The following is a 24494-nucleotide window of genomic DNA, read 5'->3' on the forward strand; positions in this document are numbered from 1 at the left end:
CACGCATGAGTAAAATAAGAATAACATTTTTGAAAATTAAAAAAAAAATTATTTTTATTTTATTTTATTTATTTTTTTTTATCGAGTTTTTTTTTTTTTTGCACGACCGCTACTATAATTAAGCCTATAATTGAACACACATTATGCATAAACAACGTTGGATAGAAAAATGCATGAGACTATACGACTATATGCATATTTGTGTGTAACTTTATGTATATGCATATTTTTATTCAACTATATGCATAGATTATGTGATCCAGAAGGTGCCTTTCGCCGCTGGTCATTTGACGGGTCGCATAGTGCTATGCATATTTGTGTGTAACATTATGCATATATGTATTTATATATATGCATATTTGTGTTCAAATATATGCATAATTATGGCGGCGGCGAGCAACAACGAGAGGCACCTGAGGGGTCGCATAGTGATATGCATATTTGTGTGTAATATTATGCATATACATGCTTATTTATATGCATATTTGTATTCAACAATATGCATAATTATGCCAGCAGTGTGGGGGAAAAAATTGACAATTTTATTTTAAGTTTCAAATCTATTTCACCCTTGCATGTATTTTGTCTTTAAAGGCCTCTGCCATGTGTTTGCGTGCTTAGTGCCCCACATAGTCAAAATATGTAGTAAAAAAATACTCTAGTCTAGTGAAGATAAACTAAGTGTTTTGGGATCATCAAAACTAGGATAAGGTATTTCTATTATTTTCCCAACACTAAAATGTATGAATTCTATGTAGAACACGTATGAGTTCGCTGTGTAATTGCATGAATTGCGAAAAATTAATTTTTTTGCTACCTTTGAGATTCGAACTCAGGAGCATAAATTCATCCAATAGGATGATGAATCAACCGTAGATCTTGATGATATATGGGTTGAAAATAGTTTATATTTTATATTCTAAGATGTATTTTTATTCTAACTCACCCCTATATATATATATAAGAAGACACAACATAACTTCAAAAATTAAGATGATTGAAAAGATTGCACATCATTCCGAAAACGAACTACGAAAGAATAAAAGTTATATTATTTGGGGACTATGGATTATAAAGTGATTAAGTTGAGGCTATGAGTTATAGGATAAAATAATAAATTTATAATTATTTATTATTATTATTTTAAATAAGAGGTTATACTGAGTAAAACGAGGGCTATTATTAGAATTACCCTTTATCTAATAGGCTGAACCATTTTTTCGAAGCCCATCCACCTTTTAAAATCCAATAGCCCAATAACACATTTTTCAACTACATCTCATTTTTGTTTTACATCGACAGACTCTAAATAGAATAAACATATATTTTTCTACAAAAGATTAAATATTTACATGAGTCATGGTCATTGATAAAACCACGTAGACATAGCCTTACTTCTCCTATTTAATCACCCCACTCTTCACCTCAGCTTTCACCTCTATTTCTTTACTCATAAGAGCATCTCCAAGGGTTCCTCTATTTTAGAGGGCCCTTCACTCTATTATAGAGTTGAAATATACAGTTTTGAATTTTCATCTCCAACAATCAACTCTACATTTCCCTCTACAATAGAATATTCCTTTTTTATGTTCTTTAGTATTAAATTATTTTATCAATTCAATTATTATATATCATATATATTTATAAATAAATATATTTATATTCAATTAAATGTAATTAAAATTAAAATTGAAATATAAAATAATTTAAATTTTTTTTAGAAAAATTAATTAATAAAGTGCTATATTTAAATATTATAGAACGATTAATTTATTTCAACAACATAAAAACTGAAATTACATAATACTCTTAGAATTAAACATTACACAATACTTAACAAAGCATCAATTACATGATAAAACTAACTAATTTTCTAAATTAGAAAACTCATCCCATATATGATCGACTAATGCATCACGAAGCGCAAAGTGAGCAACTCTATCTTTGATTTTTTATAGCGTCCAAGAAAATCTTGGAAATGGTTTGTTTCATTTGGCATTGTTTCAACATCTGGAATTGGCACTTCTCTTGCAATTTCAATTGGTGCAGACAGGTCACGTTCATCCTCAACAATCATATTGTGCATAATAATACACGCTTTCATTATATTATCCAAATGTTTCTTTTGCCAGTAGCGAGCTGGATTTGCAACAATTGCAAATCGACTTTGAAGAACTCCGAATGCACGCTCCACATCTTTCCTACACGATTCATGTCTCATTGCAAAAAACTTTTTTTTCACAGAGCGTGGCTCATAAAAAGTTTGTACAAGTGTGGACCACTTGAGATATATACCATCTGCTAAATAATAGCCCACATTATACTCTTTTCCTTGTATGACATAATGTGCGGGTGGAGTGATACCTCTAGCAAGGTCACTGAAAAGATGAGATCTTTCCAACACATTAATATCATTATTGGATCCTGGCATACCAAAGAATGCATGCCATATCCAAAGGTCATAATCAGCAACTATTTCAAGAATAATTGTTGGAGAGCCACTACGACCGGCATATGAGCTTGCCCAACCTGTTGGACAATTTTTCCACTTCCAATGCATACAATCAAGACTACCTAACATTCCTGGAAATCCACGTTGTTTACCAATATAAAGTAGTCTAGCAACATCACTAGCATTAGGAGATCTTAGATATTGATCAGAAAATATTTCCACAATTGCACGACAGAATTTCTTGACACATTTAATTGCAGTGGACTCACCAATATTTATGTACTCGTCAGTAGCATCTGCTGGTACCCCGTATGCCAATATTCGAAAGGCAGCTGTTATTTTTTGCAGTGTGGACAAGCCCCATCTTCCTGTGCAATCCATGCGTTGCTCGAAAAAACCATTATGATTTTTGACAGCATCAACAATACGGAGGAATAGACTTCGAGACATTCGAAAGAGTCTACGAAACATTCCTTCGTTGAATGTTGGATTTTCAGAAAAATAGTCGTTGAAGAGACGATGAGCTGCTGCTTCTCGGTCACGATGGATTACCTTGTGACCAAGAACTGAACCTCCATGAATTTTTGTAGCATTTTTATATTCAGCCAGTTGAGCTACAATAAGATTGTTATTCAAAATATGTTGACCCATCAATTGATGTTCAACATCACACTCGTTGATTAATTGTTCAAGCTCATCATCAGATGAGCTTGAACTTGAATGAGAAAGTAGTGAAGAAGAACCAATATTATGATGATTCATATTTTGTAAAGCGCTATTTTATGAGTGGAAGAGAAGAAATAGGTGTGGTGGTTATTGAAATCGTGTGTATGTCTTAAATAAGAAAAAAATTTCCAATATACTCTTATCTGAAAATCTTAAATATTGAATCGCCACCGTCCATTCAGATTTCATTAAATCTGAATCATCCACCTTATCACTCCCCTACTATACGAAAGGATTGATTTGACAACACCATTTGGTCCTACATGATATCAATCCATGCAGCTTGTGTCCTACATTTCAATCTACAGCTGTATCATGCAGAAAAAAGATAAAGCATTTGGTCAAATAATGCAGAGAAATAATGCAGCTGGTGTCCTACATATCAAATAATGCAGCTTCAATTCAATCACCATCGTCCTCTATATATATGAGCTATTTTTTCTATTTTAGCACACAATAACCCTCTTCCTTCTTTTACCAACTTGTCTTTCATTTAGCTGTTATTTCATTTTCCATGGCTTCTTCTCGACAGCCTAATTACACAATTGATGAAGATAAACATCTTTGTCGTGTGTATTTGGAGATATCTCAAGATTCAGAAACAGGAATACACCAAAGAAAAGAAAATTTTTGGGATCGTGTTAGGGAGGTTTACAACGAGGAGAAACCCAATCCAAATATGTATACTCGAAGTTCAAGATCACTTGAAACTCGCATGCAGGTTATTTTGAGTTCGGTTTCAAAACTCAAAGGGTGTATACAACAAGTGGAATATCTAAATCCAAGTGGTTGTTCTGAAAATGATATTGTAAGTAGTAGTTATCTATTCATTTTTTATAATTATTATTTGTCTTACTCATTATAACATTTTTATTCATTATGCAGTTCACTCGTGCAAAAGAATTGATGATGCTAGACACAAAATATAAGAAAGGCTTCAAGTTCGAGCATGTGTGGTCTATTATGAAAGATTATCAAAAGTTTGATTGTCCTTCACAAAACTCTCGACAACAAATGTCTGCATCTCAGTCAGATTCACTACCACAATCTCCTATCTCACCTGATGGATTGTCTAATTTTTCTATCAATTTAAGCGATGGTAGTGGCAGTGGTTCTGGATCGTCACACCGTCCAGATGGTGTGAAAAAGACCAAAAACAAAAGAAAAAAATGTGAAGATATGTCTAATTTTTTGAAAGTAATTGAACAAGGAAATAAACGAATTGGAGATTTAATGGAAAACTCATCAACCACAAAAGAGCAAATTTTGCAACTACAAATGCAGAAGATTGAAGCAAAAAACAAAGCTACTGAAGCAAAAAAACAAGCTATTGCATTCCAAATGTGGGAATCAGATAATAAAATTCTAATGATGGACACCGACAATATTTCTGATCCTGTTCGCCGAGATTATTTCAAAAGTGAACAAGCAAAAATCATTTTTAAAAGACAACAACATTCAAGTCCATATGATGCTTTCAATATGTTTGGAGGAAATTTTCATGATTTTGGAGGATCAGGAAGCGACATTGGAGGATCTGGAAGCGATGTTGGAGGATCTGGAAGTGATCTTGGACCTTACTAGCATTTATTGTATTATTAGTTTAATGTTCTTGTATTTTTATGTGGTTGTAATTTTATGCTATTGTGTTTTTATATTGTAATTTATGTTGTCGTAATTTTATGTTAATGTGTTTTTATATTATATTTCATGTTATTGTATTTTTAAATTTTATATAATATATTTTAAATATTATATATATTTATGATAATTTAAAAATATAAATAATATAGATTTTACAAATTAAATCAAGCAAATATAAGCATTTTCTAAAGATAAACGAAAAAAACAAATATAATAAAACAACAAATAAATAAAATGAAAAACAAAAAAAAAGGAAATACCGGAATGAACAGTGCCCGCTTGATGTAGCGGGACACTGTTCACAAACTGGATTTTAGCGTGGCGGACAGGGAATTGTTGGAGATGCTCTACACGCTATTCTAGAGTTGGCCGCTATTTAAGAGGGATTGTTGGAGTTGCTCTAAGGTGGTATTTTCTTCCCATTTATTCTCCAAATTAATTGTTTCTCAACCTCTCAACGAGCTAACTCCTTGATTTTTGTTTGTTTTATATCCAACTCCTATCATCTTCGAGCAAAGCAACAACAACCAACAAAGTTTCTGCAGCATCAAATGCTCCACCTTTAACCCAAATCCAAACACTCAACTTATTCACATCATATAGATATACAACACAAGTTCATACATGTGTTATACTTTTTCCGCAGCAGACCAAAATATTTCTAGTAAGCATTCATATACTCACACAGTTTGACATTCGAACAAAGTGGCACCAAAGACATATATGGACTATTATTTACTAACAAAATGGCACCAAAAACATATACTCCTTCCGTCCCACTCCAATAGGCTCATTTTCCTTTTTGGGTAAAAAAGTTGTACTACTTAATTAGTGTGGACCACATCATTTTACTACCACTTTCCTACTAAAAAGTAAGTTTTTTTAATCTCTGTGCCCAAAAGAAGTGAGCCTATTGGAATGAGACGGAGGGAGTATTAAATGTCATTGCATTTGATAGCGTGCAGATCAGCTGCAGATTTAGGATTATCTTTATTCTATTAATTTTTGTTAGTTTCATAGTTATCTTTTATTTTTCTTAATAGTTCAATTATTTAGGGTTAAGTTATTTAGGTTGGACTCATGGGCTCCAAGTTATTTAATGGGCCTCAAGTCATTAGGTCTTTATATAGTTCTTTAGGACTTAAGGTTAATTATCTTGGGATCATTGTTTAGGGACAACAATAGCTGTGGGACAAAGATATTTTTCTCCGAGGGCCCCGCAGGAGGAATTTATATATCGTATTTTTAGTTTCTATCTTATTTGTTCACCTTTACTCTATCAATTGATCCGACCTACCCGGAGTACTGAACAACGATTGGAGAGCTTAGAGAAGGCGATTGAAGACCTGACTATCGCCGTTGGCGAGACTCAAATTTCCAAAATCACGATCGAGACCCAGTTAGATATCATATTGCAGAAGTTGTCAACCTCCGGCGTTGATCGGAATGAAGAAGCATCTGAGGACAACCACGACCCAAACACCACGAACGAACAGACTGCCACTCCTTTGCAAGTCCTCCAGAAGATAGATTTGCCAAGCTTCGATGGTGTAACACTTTGGCATGGCTGGCGCGCGCAGAGCAATACTTTTGGGTACATGAGACACTAGTGGATCAACGTCTGAAGTTAGCTTTGATTGCCATGAGCGGCCCTGCAATGTCATGAATACAATTGTTGGTGCGATATTGCCCTAAGCTGGAATGGTCTCGTTTCTCGCGAGAGCTATTGATTCGTTTCGGAGATGGAACGGCTATTAATAGATTTGAAGCGCTCATAAATACAATAGTTAGATGCAGGTAGTTCGGATCTCTGGAGGATTATATCTCAGCGTTTAAGGGACAACTTTCTCAGTTGTCGGAGTTCTCATACAAGTAGTACCTACGGTACTTCCTAGGCGGATTGAAGGAGAATATTCGAGCGCAAATATAAGACCATACGATTTTAGATTATTCAGCCGCCATTCAAATGGCCAGAAGGTAGACGGTGCAATATCACCATCATCGAATTATACATCGCGCCCAATATTATTTTGTTATGATATTAGGCCTTTTAATTGGAACAGACCAATTGAAAATTAAGGCGTCTTTCAATACATTCAGATATACAATGCATATGTCATATTTAAATTTTGAAGGTTCATTTATTTTAATGAAAAATTAGAGATATATTTTCATCTTTTTTTTTTTAATTATTATTTTCACATATTTATTATAATGGTGCATTCTCTTTGATGGAAAAAGGTAGAATACATAGATTTTCCCTCTTTTTCCAGTTTTTACACATGTTCTCTTTGTTGGAAAAAATTTCCTCGAGCAGGACGAAAATTATTCTTGGGTTGCCTCTTTTCCCATCTTTTCACTTCAATTCATGATAATATTATCACAAGTTATAAATGTGATAATATTTTTTCTTATTGTATATTTTTATGATCTTTCAATTTTACCATTAAAATTTATACAACGTATCTCTCTATATTTCTCCTTCTCTCTGTTCTTTTACTCTCTCTCTCTCTCTCTCTCTCTCTCTATATATATATATATATATATATATATATCTTTTCTCTCTCTTTATAATATTTTAATATATTTTTCCACCAAAGAGAACATGAGATAAAAAAGAGTGGGGACTTCTAAAATGGAGCCCAAAATTTTTTTAGGCTTGTAACTTTGGTCGTTTTACAAATGTAAGACATATTTTTTTGGGATCGCAATTGCATGACAAATTTGCAAAAATTTAGCATCAGTGGGATAAATTTAGCCTGAAAAAATAATTTGTCATGCAATTGCAACCCTAAAAAATTTTATCCTACATTTGCAAAACGGTCAAAGTTACAGGCCTTACAAAATGAGAGATGAGAGATTTTTTTTTTAAAATTTTAATCTTTAAATAAGTATAACTTTTACATTTCACATCAAATATTTACACAAAATATATCAAATTAAAGCTTTTATCATTTAATGTGATATGCATATTAAATATTTTATAATTACTCGAATTTCACAATTTTATAACTAAACCTTCAATTTTATTATAACTACAAAATTGTCACTCAACTTTAAAATCATTTTGAATTAATTTCAAATTGAAATCTTGGCTTTTTAATATAGTATAGATTTTGACCTAAGTGAGTGTTTTGACCCTCATTTAGTGTATATATAACCTTTCTCCACATATATTAACTTTTTATAACCCCCCCCCCCCCCCCCCGCCTCTTTTTCTTACGTGTGGGCCAAGAAATTGAACAAAGTATTTTATCTATTTAACTTGGTCAGCATTCGAGATTTAAGGGTTATTTAAAAGTTTGTTAATTTTCCTCTATGTGTAATTGCATACACATATAATTGACTCTAATGGTAAAAGTAATGTATACATTTTAAACAAATTGCTAGTTCGGATGCCACCGCCATATGTCAAAAAGTACAGCTTCTTTTTTTCTTTTTCTTTTTTAAATTTATATTTTAGACAAATTACTTCCAATTATTGTTTTCTATCATATTTTATACTCCATCCGTCCACGAAATAAGTATTCATTTGGAAACGGCACGAGTTTTAAGAAATATATTGAGTGTGGTGTTAGTGGAATAAAGGTTCCACTTTTTGAGTGTATTAATTAAAAGATTGTGTTGGGTACACTTGCTAAAAAAGGAAATGGATACTCATTTCATGGAGGGACTAAAAAGAAAATATGAATACTCATTTCGTAGACGGAAGGAGTATAAAATAGTCGAAAATATATTTAAGGAAGATAACGAACTTTAAACGTTTACATAATATATTAGGGAAGAAAATAAAATATGATGAATTAAATTAAACGAAAGCCTAAAGTTTTGTAGGCCCGTAACTTTGGTTGTTTTGTAAATGTAGGATAATTTTTTTCGGGCTTGCAATTGCAGGACAAATTACTTTATCGGGCCATTTGTACTACACATGCAGAATTTTTGAAAATTTGTCTTACAATTGCAAGTCGGAAAAAATTGTCCCATATTTGCAAAACAGTCAAAGTTACGGGCTTAAAAAACTTTGGGTTCACTATAATGTGATAAAATTTTGTCATATTTTCCCTTCTTTTCTCATGATAAACTTACTATCAAATAGAGCACACTCTAATAGAAATATATTCCATATATGATGGAATATTTTTCAGGCAGGTCATTTTCACTCATTTGCTTTTCAATGTTAGATAATATTATCTTTGGATAGTGATGTGAAAATATTTTTGAACATTTTTTCATCTTTTCATTTTTAATAAACATATGATAAAAAAAGAAAAAGATAATATTTTTTCATTTTTTTCTTATTCGCATCTTTTTTCCAATAAAATTTTTACAATCAAAGTACGCACCTTAATTGGATATTAATAAATCTTAATTAGGATTGGTTGACTAATTGAATTTACTTAATGTAGATGCACCGCATATGGGTATAAAGAAGCTTTTGTATGAAGGGTGATTCTATTGATAACCCCCATTTTATTCTTTACATTCATTATCTAAAATAATAATTTCCATTCTTTACGGTCATTATCTAAAATAATAATTAGAAATTTACCTTATATTTTATCCTATATTTAAATATGAAAGCTATAAAGAGCAAAATGGGGCTACACATAGATAACAGATTCACCCTTGTCTTAAAAAGTTAAAATGGGCTGATGTCCAGGACATGTTCATAACCCAAGCCCAAATTATAAGAACATCACTAATTCAAAAACTCAAAATAGCCCGCTAAAATTTCATCCACTATTTTCCTCCTCCTGCGCATCGAGAAAATGGGAGACCTGCTGAAGAACTCCATATTTTTTTCAGATCAACACATTTGCTACGCCGATATCCTTCCTCCTTCTGAGGTTTTTTTCTTCTCATTTCTGTAGTCATTGAATTTATATTGTGATTCTTAATTTAATTTTTTTCATACATTTTTTATGCAAATTTCAGGTTCGGCTTCGGATCGAAGTTGCAATCCTTAGTTTCCTGAGAAACCTCAGTTCCTCAACTCCGTCAGTATCAGATATACCTTTGGTTCGTAATTTGTTCAGAATTTCCTGTAAATTCCGTGTTATCTGGAGTTATAGTGTTAGTACAAATGCAAGTAGGATCCACAGAGTAAAAGGAACACAGCGAAATCAGGTCCTAATTTGCCGCAGTTTATAATATTAGTTGTAAATTTCCAAACAGATTAGCAGGAAGATGAGCAATAGCAGAGTTAGTCGAGGATTACTGACCGAAAACACGAGGATTTTTCTTTCGGATTCGTTTTCTACGAAGTCTTTGATGAATGAGAACACTGCTAATTCACTAATTAGAGGTATGATAACTAAATTGCATAGATCCATGTTCAACATTAACATTGTGTTGTTGCTGATTTAAAACATTTTTGGCTGTTAAAGTGTGGAAGGTGATGGAAATGTGTTACCAGATTCTGGGTCAAGAGAAGAAAGTAACTCAGAGGGAGTTATTTTACAAACTGCTAAGCGATTCGCCGCAATATTTCACCTCTCAATTACAGGTTAACCGGAGTATCCAAGGTCAGGGCATTTTCTCCGTTTTTCTGTCGATTTTTCCAATTTTTCGCTAATGATGATTGAATGAATCATACATAATAGAGTAAAATTGTACAAACTTAGTAGCTGGATCAAAATTCTAGTACACATTAACTTTGATTTGTTCAGTTCCTATCGTTGTTCCACAGCGGCAAAGCCTAATGAATTACTGTTGTATTTTCATGCGTTAAAAGATTTGGTAGCATTGCTGAGATGCAGCCGTTATAGCCTCGGCATCATGGCTACGAGCAGAGGAGTAGTTGCTGGGCGTCTTATACTGCAGGCATGTAGTTGTAACATTTTATGATTATGGATACAAATAAATATGCACCACATTGATGCGATATATAGTCCTAATATTGGTTTATTTAATTGGGAAGGAGCCAAATCAAGATGTTATTGACTGTTCTGTTTGTGGATCGTCTGGTTATGCCATCTCCGGAGACCTAAATTTCCTAGAAAATTTGGTGATCAAGAGCGATGCTAGATACATAATTGTGGTAGAGAAGGTACATAAATTTCCATTTTCTGCTCCTTCTCTTGCAAACAAGCTATTGAAATACCAGACACGGGGTAGCATGCCGTATTCCAGAGGCTAGCTGAAGATCGCTTGTTCAACCAAATCCCGTGCATCCTCATCACGGCAAAAGGATATCCAGACATCGGGACCAGGTACGTTGAAGTTGTGATACGCGTCTATCGAGAGGTTAATCCAATGTCGTGAAGCTCTGCATTGCCAACTAGATTTCTCTTGCACCGGATGAGCCGAGAGTTCCCTCAGCTACCGATTCTAGCCCTTGTTGACTGGTAGGCATGCCTTATAAGTTGCCTGCATGTATGGAATGTGTTTCACCATTCTGTATTTGGTTGTTTAGGAATCCAGCTGGATTGGCAATACTGTGCACCTTCAAGTTTGGAAGTGTAACAATGGGGCTGGAAGCATACCGATATGGTATTGTTACTCCATTCTGCGTTAACACCATTTGTGCCTCATTTTAGTAAACCAAGTCATTTCGTTTTAGCTTGCAATGTCAAGTGGCTCGGGTTGCGGAAGGATGACATCGAGCAACTCATACCAGAGGAATCTTTGATTCCATTGAAGCCACGAGATTATCAAATCGCCAAAAGCTTGGAGTCCTCTGAGATGTTGCAGGTAACTGGATTCTAGAGAAGCATCCGCGTGCTTTTATTGGGTTTCTTCTTTCGCCCAAGTTTGTACAAAAGCCATGTTTTTTTCACAGGATACTTACAAGGAAGAGCTAGCCGCCATGATTCAAAGTGGTCGTAGATCAGAAATAGAAGCCCTTTACTTCAATGGATATGATTTCTTGGGTAAGTATATAGGGAAGAAAATTGTACAAGCCAATTACATATGAAGGCTATGAGCTTAAAATAAGCTTCTAAACAACTTATAAGATGTAAAATAAATTCCAACAGTTTATAAACTTCTCAAAAAACAAATTCTTCAATCTCATCTTAATTGTTTAATAATTAATTATAGTAACAATCATTTAACAAATAATCCCACTACATCTAACTCACAATTATCTCTCTTAACTTATAAACTCAATTATTCAAATAATTTTAGGGTTATTAGCACCTAAATACACAAATTTTGGAGGTAGTTTGGTTTTGCACATGAACTTTAAAAGGTGTAAAAAAATACATGAACTTTAATGTTGTAACAATTTTATCACAAATTCAAATGTTAGATATTCGAACTCAATAAAAATCTTACGATTTACAAGTTTAGAAATGTTTTATACGATATCTATTAGAAATTTCCTATACGATGTCACAAATTCAATTTTTGCTCAAATTAAAGCTGACGTAGTAAGTCGAAATATCGACGTGTATTCATCGGACATTTTAAAAAACGACATCATATAGGACATCTCTAAACCCGTAAATAATTAGATTTTTATAGAATTCGAATATCTAATATTTGAATTTGTGATAAAATTGCTACAACATTAAAGTTCATGTATTTTTTTTTACACATTTCAAAGTTCATGTGCAAAACCAAACTACCCTCAAAATTGGTGTATTTAAGCTCTAATAACAACATTTAAACATATTACAAGCTCTTAAGGTATTACATCTTATAAGTAAATTAAATTCTTAATAATATATTAAAACTTATAAACTCTGTAAAATAAACTTTTAAGCCAAAATCCACCTTACTTCAGTCCCTAGTTGGAAAAATTGGCTTCGGATCCACAGTGCGAATTGATGTTTTTCTTGAGAGCAGAAAATGTAGCTGATAAGTTGGAGAGCACATGTATTACAACGCCATTCTATTAAATAAAAATGGGCACTCGTCCTACAAAAATTGTTTCACACAAAATTATAACAGAGGACAAAGTCCTCTTGTCATGGTAATAAATCTAAAAAATCCAGCGCACCTCTGCTGCTAGTCAAAGAAATAGCTGATTTAACTCTCTTTCACACGACGCTTATCCTCTCCTTATCAACTCTCCACTTGTAAAACCCGCAAGATTATGCGACTCCTAAACTTCATCGATAAATAGTGTTGCTATCTGATAGCTGACAACTATATTTATATCATTTACTCTCAACAGCAATCTACACATTGTTACAGGTAGTAATTGGATACAGATTTTATCAAGTTCTTTTCACGAGCAAGACTTTCTTCCCCTTCACGGAAAAACTATCACTGTTTTCAAGCTGAAACAGAAGAAACCAGTAAGTGGTGCTTGCTCGACAGGAATTAAAAGATAAATCGCAAAAACAAAGTTTAGCTTTGTAATGGCCAAGAGAATCACAATTCTGGAGATATAATGTTATACCTTCTGCATTAAAAAGGTGAGAGCCTCCTCTTTTAATAAGTTGGACAATGTCGAAGGTGAATGTTCATCAACAAGTGCTTTGAGCTGCTTCAGCTTCAATGACTCCCCAGGTGCCTGGAGCAAGAACCAATTTAGCAGAGTAGATGCAGATTAGGCCTAAAGAAGTTTTGCAATATAAGGGGATGATACCTGTTCGAGAAGCTGCCTACACAGCTTCTTAAGTTTTGGCCTGGGTGTGGGACCTACACCCAAATCCAAATTTTCATGTTCTCTTTTCACTCCATTATGTGAATCAGAAGAACCTTCCCCATCGCTATCACCGAAAGTAGTCTTCTTCCCTTCAAAGTAGCAGCCTGCAATTTTCTTTTTACGATCCTTGATACCAATCCCTTGTTTTCCAGATGTCTTTGTGCCCTGAAAATGTAGGTCCAGAGAATTTATTCCTAGCAATCACATATCTTGCAAAATCAACTATCAAATACTAATGGCCTCCTTAAAGTCATATGCATAATCCAACTCTGAAAGTCTTCATGAAACCAGTATGATGGATAGATGCAAGGGTGTCGATAGGCAATAAAATATTCTCTATAGAAAGGTAAAAGGCGAAATAATAATGAAATAACAAGAAAACCTCAGATGAGTTCCCAGAGACCCTCCTATAAATGCCATCTCACAGAGTAGGCCTACCCAAGCAACTATTCTGAAGACTCAATAAAGTTACCTCCCTCCTACAATTGAGACTACTTTATTTAAATAGAGCTAACTAGTGCTTATCAAAGAAATCAGCATCCACACATGTTTCAATCTCTAATGACAAAAATATGGAAACAAAAAATCAACATCACAAAATATCAGGATCTCTAATCAACTTCTGGATGCAATCTGCATCTTTCCTAAACATCTAAACATAGAAAAATGTATTCATATCATGATGCATGCAGTATTGCGTGGCTACAGAACAAGTTAGTTCATTATTTAGTTGCGTATTGAGGATAACCACTGAAATCAACATACTACCCCTTCTAAGGAAATTATTTAATTTATACATCTAATATCAATTCCTAAAAACAATCCAGTGCAGAAATATATACTTGCATATTCATTAAACATAATGGAACCATATTTTAAGGTTAGCACATTTGCAGGTCTAAGTTTCATACTCTGGGAAAGGACACTTGCAAAAATGTAATTTTATATTCGACTTTCAGATTTGTGAAAAAACACATATTTTCTAGTGTACAAAATCCTTCACTAATTCGAGGTTTATACTGAAAAAAAAAAAAACAAGAATAGGACAATTACCCAACCATTCATGATCTTATCTCTGTACTACAAAAGAATGGAGATGAACTCATGGGCCATGTTCAGTCCCCATACTTGCCAAGCAGTTCAAACACTGGAATCTTGAAGTTCAGATATTACAGAAATATCAGATCCAAACATAAGAGCATACCTGAGCAAGGTTGTAAAGATTTTCTTGATCGTCCTCATTGAACATGGTCCTCTCAAGGGACTTCTTTCTCCGAGATTCGGCACCAAGCATACCTACAAAGACAAATCCAAGTTTGTGGCCCCACCAATCAGCTGGAAGATCTTGAGTTTTTTCTGCCAAGTGATACATAAGAGATCATAACATGAGGTCTGGGAATTTAGTAGTAGGTCTATACAGGATGAGATATGCACTAGATATAATTCTTCACCAAACAACAGTAAAAGGTTGACAACCAGTCGCTTTCTTACTAGTGATATGCTTCCTGCCTTCATTATTTAAGTGAAAACATTGTTAATAAGGTAATTCCAATTTCAAAAACTACAAGCAATACAAGTTTTAACTAAGCCAACATAATAACAAGTAACATCATCCCCAAGTTTAATTAATTTCTCTGACTTCCAGCTCAAGCTGAGTTAAACTATCTGCAACTTAAGCTTGGTAAGGCTGATAAACTGAACATTAGAAGAGAATGATGCTACGCTGCCAATATACTTCATCAATATGTAATGCAAGTTTGATTTACTATATGTTCTCTACAGACAAGAAAGAAAATATGCATTTGGTCAAAGTCGATTCAGAAAGTTAATGGGAAATACCAGACTATACAGGGTATTTCACAATCATGTACTTTTCAGCACCACAGTCGGGGACTTAAATAATAAAAACAAGTATCTGGAAAGTACTGCTATACAAAACCCATACAACAATATCAGAACATTGTAAAGTGCCTTTGAAGATATTAACCAGTAACAACAGTAAGCACCATGATGTTTCCAGAGTTCTATCAAAACAGAAGGAAGCTAGAAATACTTACCTTGTTTATCTGAAACACTGGATTCAATTGACTTTTCATCCTCTGATACTTCTGGAGCATTACAGGTATCTGGAGCCTTAGACTTGTTCACCTAAGGCAATAATTTCATTTAATATGTTAGTGAGAAAGGCTAAAGCTATACTAGATAAATCGATAGAGTATAAGATGTGACATTCACTAATCATAGCTTTAGGCCATTAAGTTTATGACGTTCAAAAGGCTTTACAATGTCAAAATCAAATCTATTTAAACTTAATCAACAGTACGAATAGGAAAACTCCAGGAACTAAGAAATAAAACCAAAACGAACAAGGAAATAGGAAATGCTCATCCCAGTTTCGAGTCTTCCCACTATAAAAAGGATGCAGCAATATGCTATCTCGACATATTTTTTACAAGATAACATAATCAAACTATACTTACGAGAATTCCTTCAAGATCCTGAGAAGAATATGAACGTACAGTCTTTCCCTTCTCTCTTCTTTTATACCTGGGTATATGATATCAGCTGAATCAATATGATATCTTTTAGGTATAAAAGAAAGAAAATTGGCATTGTTCATGAGAGCCTGACCTTCCTTGAGGTCGAGTAGACTTGGCGACTGGCTCTTTTTTGTCCTTAGAAGGGCTGGGTTGTTCAACAGCTTCATTTCTATCCGTCTCACTATCTATTAAAGGCAGTGGAATCACATGTCATGTAACTAGCATTATATCCAAACCCAAACCAGTCAAATTACATTTTCAATGTACCTTCATCCTTGTTTTTTTCAACCGCTTGCTGCCAAAGTATACAATGAAGAATATTCAAGTAAAAGTCGTGATATGGGACAAATTGCATCGAATAAATACAACAAAAGAGATAAGAGGCAGAACTTACCACTTTCAGTTTCTTGAGGATACTGTCAAATTGAGTTGTATCAAAAGCCCATGCATTTGGTATCTCTGTTCCTATACCTGTATGCACCAAATCCAAAAATTGCAGAATTTTATTATAAGAATTTCTATTTATCACGCTATTACAAGAAACAAGAGGGTGAAAAAGAAGGCAACCTAAATTATCCTGTTTGTTCTTTACCCTTACATATCCTTTGATGCCTTGCTTTTCCTTTCCAAGTCCTTCGCCTTCTTCCCATCCCTGAACAACCATTACATTAAGTGCTTGTTTGGTTCAAGTAGAGGAATGCAAAGGGAATAAAATCAAATAAAGGGAGGAATGGTAACAATAATTGTAGTACTTTAATTGAATGTTTGGTTCAACAATGGAAATGAATCACTAGTAAGGGATTCCCTTTCTTTTGTTTCTCCTCTACTTTTAGGGGTAACAAATTGGGCGATTGGATTAACCTCAAATAAGGGTAATGGTTAACTCATTACCCAAACCAAACAGCAAGTAATAGATTCAATTAATTGAACCCCTTTGGAAGCTCCAAAAAAGCCCAACCAAACATGGGCTAAGCAACAAACATTCGTCAACATTTTAACCAAATTGATCAATGTAGCCACAAAGTTCTCATCTTTGCACAAAAAGATTGCTTATAGATCAGAAGTGCAACTAGATTCATCGTTCCAAGAGAGAACATGCTCTTACAACACATATAAAAGCAGAAATTAGAACTATATTTATATGTAAGAATACAGTAATTTATACTCGTGAATTTTACAATGGGAGAAATGTGGAGCAGCAATGCAGCCTAGGAAAAAAAACGGTGTAGCTCAACAAATTCAACAAAAAGCACACGTCTGAGCTGCGGAACTACAAAATTCACGTTCTTTTCCAGTTAATTTTTGTCATTTGGAGAAAATTTGATAAAGAATGCATTAACATCGATAAATTCATGATTACGAATAACATAAAATAATTAAATATAATAAGCGAATGAATAGCTAGCACGGAAGAATTACCATTTGTTTCATGAGGCGGAAGGCGGCAGAGCTCCGATAGACTCCGACGTAGAGGAGAGGAACTTCCGGCGTCGCCATATTAACGGTCAAGTCCGGTACTCTCTCCCTCCCACTGACTGACCTCGCTGCGATTTCAAAGAGTTGAGAGAGAGAGAGAGAGAGAGAGAGAGAGAGCTAGGAAGAGACGGTTCTGTGAAGCGGCGGCAGGCACCTTAAAACCCTAGAATACAGAGATCACGATTTACGGTTAGAATCACACGTTTTCACTGGATCGACGGCTGAGAACGAAACCGCAAACCGAACCGAATTGAAATTTTTTAAACCGAACCGACCGACGTAAATTTTAAAACCAACTCAATACCGAACAAATTCGGTCGGTTTAAAACCGACCAAATTGTAAACTGTAACTCTTTTTTATTTATTATTATAAATATAAATAAACATGCTTTTTATAGATTAAGTTATGCAAGAGTGTGTGCGTGTGTTGGGCTTGTAGTAAGAGATTTGTGGGTGTGTTAGGCTTGCGGTAAAAGATTAATGCTCAAGACGTGAGATTCTAGGTTCGAGTCTTTCGTCGCGTGATCTTTAAATTTTTTTTGATTTATGAAAAAAAAGAGTTCTAAACAGTACAATTTCTATAAGAAATAAAAATTCAAATAGTTTGCACCTTCTTTTACAAATAAAATCATACGATGAATATGTTTGTGGTTTTCGGTAAACAGAAACTTTTTTTTCATGCTTTTTCAACCTTTTGTTTATGAAAGTTACTCCCTCCGTCCCTGAAATGGCTTCCTCTTTGGGGACGGGACGAGTTTTAATAAAAAGTTGTAAAGTGTATTGATAGTGGAGAAAAAATGATATAATTATTATTGAAAGTTGTGAAAAGTGTTATAATTAGTATTGGGAGTGGTGAAAAGTGAAAAGTAAGAATAAATAAAATATTATTAGTGGTGGGGTAGGTTTCCAAAAATGGAAAGAAAGAAAGAGGAAGTTATTTGGGGACGTCCCAAAATGGAAAAAGAGAAAGTTATTTTAGGGACGGAGGGAGTATAAAAATTGAATATTAATTAGATTTTTTTATTTATAATCATTTAGTTATTAAATAACTACCAATTCAGATTGAACCAAAATTATAATAGAAAATAATGCATATATATGCGTTTGTACATATACAATGGTCCAATAAATCATATCATAATGAATGTAAAAACTTGGGTGCACAAATTCTCATGGGTGAGACGGGTCAACCTGCGGCTCGACCCGCACCGTCTTTTCACTCTAAACCTTAATCTCCAGTCGCTAGTTTCCCTTCTCTTTTCTCTCTATTTCTCTCATTATTTTTCCTTTTATTGTTTCCCCGCTTTTCCACCTCCTCGGATCGTCATCCCCCCTCAATCGCACCGCGACAAAGGCGCCACAGTCGCAACTCAAAAAGCTGCTCAAATTCGAGAATGGATGGCGAGGTGCTCGAACACCACATAGCTCCAGAGACTACCGCCGCTTTCGGCCTTATTAGTGCATAGCTTCCTCCGGCGCTTTTGTCGGGTAATAGTCTTCCCTTGGTCCAAGACGTGCTTGATATACTCGGTGGTGACGAGGTGGCGGTATTTGCAGTAGAAAGTGAGGTGGAAATACTTCTTCTCATATTCCCTAGGCCTGAAGGAGATGGACTGCTTGGTGATGGGTTTGGCGCGATGCTGGAGACGGCGGCAGCGCCTATGGCTGAAGAGGGTGGCAGTGGTTTGGCGCAGTGGGCTGCAAATCGGTGGGGGCACACAGCGGTGGGCAGCAGCGTGGTTATGATTTGTAAAAAAAAATTACTCCACAAAATGATTTTGGGTATATGTTTGAGGTATATTGGGATGAATACCGTGAATTACAAATACTTAAAAAAATCATTAATAAGGACAATTTTGACCCTTCATGTCTAAAATGAGTACTTTTTATATGTTTTTATTTTTGTGTGCATAATTTGTTTTTGCTATTTCAAAAAGTATATTTTTTATGATTGGCTCTTAAAGATATAGCATAAAAAGCTTAAACCTCCCAAAATTTGCTCAATATTCATAATCCTTCATACTCACTTACATGAATATATGTCAACGTACATAAATATATGGTCTAAATTTAAATCTATATACTCCATCTATCCCAGTTTTTAGTATTTATATTTTTATTTTTGGATCTCCCATATTTTTGTATCTATTTATATTTTAGTAAAGTAGGTATGACCCTTACTCTATTTTAATACTAACATAAAAGGTGGGACCCTTATTTCACTTACAATTGATAGATATGATAAATATCATAAAATAGAAGAGATAATTTCTGGAAGTATTGAAAACTTTATTGATCAACAGCCTATTTATAGGCACCAAAGCAAATAACAACAAATCTTACGGCTAATGACTAAGAATAAGGAACAAACTCTAGTGATGGACTCAACTAACAAACTCCTCTAAACTAGGAGATAAGCATAAAGAAATAACAAACGCCCGTTGGACTTGGTCTAGTATTAGCCAAGTTAGATTATTCAACAAAATTCAACAAACCCTCCCTTAAACTGATATGGCTATAGCTGTTTAAAAATAAAGAGAACGTCATCATGGAACTCGATCCTCCAGTTTGCAAACACCAAGCAATTCCCTCGGCTTGAGGAATATGGGATATTTGAGAGATTTGGTCAATATATCAGCAACTTGATCTTCACTTCTGCAATAGACAAGCTCAAGTGTCCCATTCTTTGCGAGTTCGCTCAAGAAATGATATCGCACACCGATATGTTTGCTTCTTCCATGTAGAAAAGGATTCTTAGAGAGCTTGATTGTTGAATTATTATCGCAAAATATTATAGTAGGCCCTTCCCCTTCACAATGGAGCTCTTCAAGAATTTTCTTCAACTATATTGCCTGCGAAGCACATGAAGACGTAGCAACATATTCAGCTTCAGTCGTCGACAAAGTGATGATTGGGTGCTTCTTTGATGACCATGAAATAGCTTCTGAACTCAACATAAAAACGTATCCCGAAGTGCTCCTTCTATCGTCTTGATCTCTGGCATAATTATTATCCGTAAATTCGAGTAAATCGGTTTTGTCTCCACTCTTATAGAATAACCCAAAATCTGCAGTACCTCAATATCCTTTTGGCAGCAAAAAAATGCATCTCTGTAGGGCTTTCCATGTATCTACTGATAAGACTCACATCATACATGATGTCTGGTCTCGTCCGTGTTAAGTACATCAAACTTCCCACAATTTGCTTGTACATGGTGCTATCAACTTTCTTGCCATCATGGTCTTTAGTAAGCTTTAGACTAGGGATGTCAATCGCGCCAGCCCACTCAGTTTCGGGCCAGCCCATTCGATTTCGGGTTATTTTCGGTTCGGGCTAGTCGGTTTTTTTATTTTTCGGGCTAAAATTTTTCGACCCTAACCCTAACCCACTCGGTTTCGGGCTGGCCCGTTCGGGCCCGCAAGTTTTACGATTTTTTATATGTTTTTTTTTATATATAAATAATCATATTCTTTTAATAAAAATATATCGTATTTTTTAAATCAAGACAATTCGCTTTATTTTAGATACAAAACTTAGTATTTTTTTAACATAAGTTTACATAATATCTAACTTTAATTTTGTTTTGATAAAAATTGTATATAGATTTAATATAAATGACTATCTTTCTTTGACTTTTATATCATAGATGTTTGTTATTAACCGTTGGAAAAAATCAAAACATATTCTACAAGCATCAAAATGTTATTATTGAATTAAAAAGTAAAGTATTAAAGTTTAAAAATCAATTATTAAGAATGTGTTCGGTTAATCGGGCCAACCCACTCGGTTTTCGGGCCAACCCTATCGGGCTCGGGCTATTTTCGGTTCGGGCCATTCGGGCTAAAAAATTTCAGCCCTAACCCACCTTTTTTATCGGTCTATTCGGGTCGACCCGTCGGTTTCGGGCTTTTTTGACATCCCTACTTTAGACCAGGCTCCATCAGTGTGCTAACATATAGGGATGGCAATGGGCCGGATCTGGACTGGATCCTGCTTGGTCCATATCCAGATCCATATTTTTTTTACTTTGATCCAGATCCATTGGATCCAAAAAAAATGGGATCCAGACCTAGATCCATAAGATTCACAGGGTCTCGGGTCCAGACCCAGACCCAGATCCATATTATTTTCTTTTCTAAAATAAATTCTAAGCTAATTAAACATTGAATTAAAAATCATAAAAATCATAAATTAATTGTATTCTGCCTAAAACGAAGCCATCATTAGCAACAAGAACAGCTACAACCCCTATATAGCTTACTACTAATTGTATACTCCCTCCGTCCCGCTATTAATGGCCTAGTTCTTTTGGGTACGGGTATTTAGGAGAGTTAAAGTAAGGGAAAAGGTGGGTGTGGTCCACGCAATTAGTAATTTAATTAACACTAATTGGATTGTTATTATGATTGGCAAATAAAGTGAATTTCATTAACTTTTCATTCTCTTTTTATATTTCGATTAAATTAATTTAATAAAAATCACAAATTGAATTAAAAAAATTTAATTATCAATTCATCAACAATATGAGACGGCAGATTCAACACTCATGGGAGGTGGCTGAATGCATTTAATCAACAAATGAGGTGGCAGATTCAGCAATAAAAGAAATGAATTGTTCACACATTTTCATAAAATGAGGCGGCAAATTCATTAAAATTTCAAGGAGGTTCAAATTTCCCTCTAACATCATTTCTACACAATTTCTGAAGTCTATAAAACAGAAACAGTTCAGCTTTTAAAAGGGCAGATTGACCTACTACCAAAAACAAAAGAAAATGGGGAAGAAAGATCTATCCCCCTTTGAAAAAGCATCCATTCTTCCATTTCTTCAAAAAAGCAGCAAAAATGGCAAACTGGCACGAGGCAAGATACAAGCAGCCATTCTAAAATTCTCTAGCTCGAGAAGGACGATTAATCGCTTGTGGGCTGCATCAAAGAAACAACAAGCAGCAAGTGCTATGGTTAGTTACACAAGTGGAAAAATAAATGCTCCAAGAAGAAAAAGAATTGAAATTGATTTATACTTGATAGCATCTTCAGAGTTATGCGAGAGATCAACTATTATGAGGCTTGCAAGTGGAATTCAATGCAGTAAGAGCACTGTGGACAGATGGATATGTCAAGGGTTGATCAAAGCTCACACTAGTGCTATAAAGCCGGATCTAACATCTCATAATAAGCCGTTGAGACTAAGGTTTTCACTAGAGGCATTGGAATATGATATGATTATGAGAACTTTGAGGTTCAAAAACATGCAAAACATTGTCCACAGAGATGAGAAGTGGTTTTACATTACTAAGAGCTCTCACAGATTCTATGACTCCAGGTGAGGCTGAACCTCATAGAACATGCAAGAGCGAAAAATTCATCACCAAGGTGATGTTTATATGCGCTGTGTGCAGACCAATGTTTGGCCCGGATGGAAGTATTTTATTCGATGGAAAAATAGGGATATTTTCCTTAACGGAATGGGTTCCATCTAAGAGAACAAGCAAGAATCGACAGGCTGGTACTTTGGAGCAGAAACCTGTTGCTTCCATCACTAAAGAAGTGATAAAAGAGTAGCTAATCCATAAGGTACTGCATTTAATGAACTCAACATTCTTTTCTTTACTGAACTGATTTATTGCTTTCAACTACCACAGATTATACCAGCCATCAAGGCTAAATGGCCTGCATTTGCAAGTAAAGACATCTATATTCATCAAGACAATGCTAGGCCACATATAAAGGATAACAACCCTAATTTCAGGACGACAGCCAGTTGATTAAGGCCTAATTGTTCTTATTTTGGGGGTTTGCATGTGCTTATTTTAAGTTAAATATTCTAGAAATTGGTGCGTTTATGGGTTTGTTTTATGCTTTGCAGGAGATTTTGGTTTTATAGATGGAAGAGTGTGCTTTTGGAGATTTTTTGTCAGAATAGCGTATTCTGGCGCAAGCCAGAGCAGAGTTGAAAAGCCACATGACAGAGCAGAGCTCACATCGTCAGACCAGAACTCATATCTCCAGAGCTGAACTTCCCGAGTCAGAGCTAAAACTCTCCAGAGCAAAATAAACTCGACAGAGCATAACAGAATTACAGAGCTGACTTTCAGCTCTGCCTTCATCGGCGTTCCAGAGCGTACTTATCCAGAGTGTACTTTTCCAAAGCTGGAGCACCAAATCTGCTTACGTTGCCAGAGCTACGATTTCTCGCCAGAGCTAAGGTTACTTGCAGAGCACGATCCAGCTGGACTTACCTTTGAATGCACGATTCTATTTCCTTAAGAGTCCAGTTTTGCAAGGCGAGTTTGATGATAATTAGGGTTGGAAGGAAGTCTATAAAAGGGGCTTGAATGTGAATCAAGAAAATAATCTCCTGCCTCCGGCATTTAGTTAGAATAAATCCTTCTGCCTCCGGCACTTAGTTAGAATCAATCTTTGCCCTAATCTTTAGTTTTCGCTAGGTAGCCAAAGTTTTAGGTTTTTATTGCTTTCATAGTTCTTAATTTCGAATTCTGTTCTAGTTAGTTTATTATAGTTCTTTCAAGTTTAGTTTACTTTAGTTTTGTTTCGAAGATTGGAATTGAGTGACAACAATTTCATCTTTGCGACGTTTACGGTATTTCAGTATTTATTTTAATTTACTTGCTTTGTTTAAATTATGCTTTCCTTTAAATTATGCAATTTCAATTATGCGTTTTCATTATGTTCATGCTTTCTTTTAAATTCTGCATTTTAGTTTTATGCCTAGTAGGTTAGAAGCTTTAATTTACAAGTCTTTAAATTCTTAGTAGCGTTTAATTCTTAGTTGTTTTATTTTAAGTTCGTTTAATTCTTGCCTAGGGTTTTAATAGTTTAATTCGCCTAGATTAATTCCAAGTTTAAATTGACGTTTAAGTTTTAAGTTTAAGCTTACCGTTTTCAATCCAACGTTTATTGCTTTCTCGTGATATAATTAATGTTGGATTTGTATACTGTAAAGCAAGAACGTTTTATGCTTGTATACAATGTTTCCTGTTACCACTATCTAATCTCCTATCTGATTGTGTTCATGATTGCACATGTATGTCCC

The 24494-nt window shown here is 34.6% G+C and overlaps 4 protein-coding genes across 4 annotated transcripts; 2 read left to right on the top strand and 2 right to left on the bottom strand.

Annotated features, from left to right (window-relative positions):
- Positions 1 to 1906: 1906 nt before the first annotated feature.
- On the bottom strand, positions 1907 to 3214 carry LOC131018514 (uncharacterized). The gene has a single exon (XM_057947231.1). The coding sequence runs from the start codon at positions 3212 to 3214 to the stop codon at positions 1907 to 1909; it is 1308 nt and encodes a 435-aa protein (XP_057803214.1).
- Positions 3215 to 3692: 478 nt separating this feature from the next.
- LOC131018515 (uncharacterized) lies at positions 3693 to 4869 on the top strand. Its single transcript, XM_057947232.1, has 2 exons — positions 3693 to 3986; positions 4064 to 4869. The coding sequence occupies exons 1-2, from the start codon at positions 3693 to 3695 to the stop codon at positions 4760 to 4762; spliced, it is 993 nt and encodes a 330-aa protein (XP_057803215.1). The 3' UTR covers positions 4763 to 4869.
- A 4689-nt stretch (positions 4870 to 9558) lies between these two features.
- On the top strand, positions 9559 to 11823 carry LOC131018068 (meiotic recombination protein SPO11-2). The gene is made up of 11 exons (XM_057946795.1): positions 9559 to 9669; positions 9758 to 9841; positions 9998 to 10127; positions 10210 to 10347; positions 10557 to 10645; positions 10743 to 10871; positions 10940 to 11034; positions 11107 to 11169; positions 11238 to 11314; positions 11385 to 11515; positions 11604 to 11823. The coding sequence occupies exons 1-11, from the start codon at positions 9592 to 9594 to the stop codon at positions 11736 to 11738; spliced, it is 1149 nt and encodes a 382-aa protein (XP_057802778.1). The 5' UTR covers positions 9559 to 9591; the 3' UTR covers positions 11739 to 11823.
- An 821-nt stretch (positions 11824 to 12644) lies between these two features.
- On the bottom strand, positions 12645 to 17632 carry LOC131018066 (G-patch domain-containing protein 1). Its single transcript, XM_057946794.1, has 11 exons — positions 17381 to 17632; positions 16529 to 16613; positions 16356 to 16432; positions 16229 to 16256; positions 16053 to 16146; positions 15902 to 15968; positions 15479 to 15569; positions 14626 to 14777; positions 13362 to 13586; positions 13173 to 13286; positions 12645 to 13050 (listed from the first exon to the last, which is right to left on the bottom strand). Exons 1-11 carry the CDS (start codon positions 17456 to 17458, stop codon positions 12988 to 12990), a joined length of 1074 nt encoding a protein of 357 aa, XP_057802777.1. The 5' UTR covers positions 17459 to 17632; the 3' UTR covers positions 12645 to 12987.
- Positions 17633 to 24494: the final 6862 nt, after the last annotated feature.

The sequence above is a fragment of the Salvia miltiorrhiza genome, chromosome 3 (genome assembly GCF_028751815.1).
Source record: "Salvia miltiorrhiza cultivar Shanhuang (shh) chromosome 3, IMPLAD_Smil_shh, whole genome shotgun sequence".
Classification (NCBI taxonomy): Eukaryota; Viridiplantae; Streptophyta; class Magnoliopsida; order Lamiales; family Lamiaceae; genus Salvia; species Salvia miltiorrhiza.

What these genes read in the sequence shown, in the direction of transcription:
- LOC131018514 (XM_057947231.1), bottom strand. Translation starts at nt 3,214, where the DNA reads ATGAATCATCATAATATTGGTTCTTCTTCACTACTTTCTCATTCAAGT.
- LOC131018515 (XM_057947232.1), top strand. Translation starts at nt 3,693, where the DNA reads ATGGCTTCTTCTCGACAGCCTAATTACACAATTGATGAAGATAAACAT. An exon ending in GTTGTTCTGAAAATGATATT is followed by an intron (nt 3,987 to 4,063) that starts GTAAGTAGTAGT and finishes TTCATTATGCAG; the next exon opens with TTCACTCGTGCAAAAGAATT.
- LOC131018068 (XM_057946795.1), top strand. Translation starts at nt 9,592, where the DNA reads ATGGGAGACCTGCTGAAGAACTCCATATTTTTTTCAGATCAACACATT. An exon ending in CAGTATCAGATATACCTTTG is followed by an intron (nt 9,842 to 9,997) that starts GTTCGTAATTTG and finishes ATTTCCAAACAG; the next exon opens with ATTAGCAGGAAGATGAGCAA. An exon ending in TATCCAGACATCGGGACCAG is followed by an intron (nt 11,035 to 11,106) that starts GTACGTTGAAGT and finishes ATTGCCAACTAG; the next exon opens with ATTTCTCTTGCACCGGATGA.
- LOC131018066 (XM_057946794.1), bottom strand. Translation starts at nt 17,458, where the DNA reads ATGGCGACGCCGGAAGTTCCTCTCCTCTACGTCGGAGTCTATCGGAGC. An exon ending in TCCTCAAGAAACTGAAAGTG is followed by an intron (nt 16,257 to 16,355) that starts GTAAGTTCTGCC and finishes ATACTTTGGCAG; the next exon opens with CAAGCGGTTGAAAAAAACAA. An exon ending in AGGATCTTGAAGGAATTCTC is followed by an intron (nt 15,570 to 15,901) that starts GTAAGTATAGTT and finishes TTATTGCCTTAG; the next exon opens with GTGAACAAGTCTAAGGCTCC.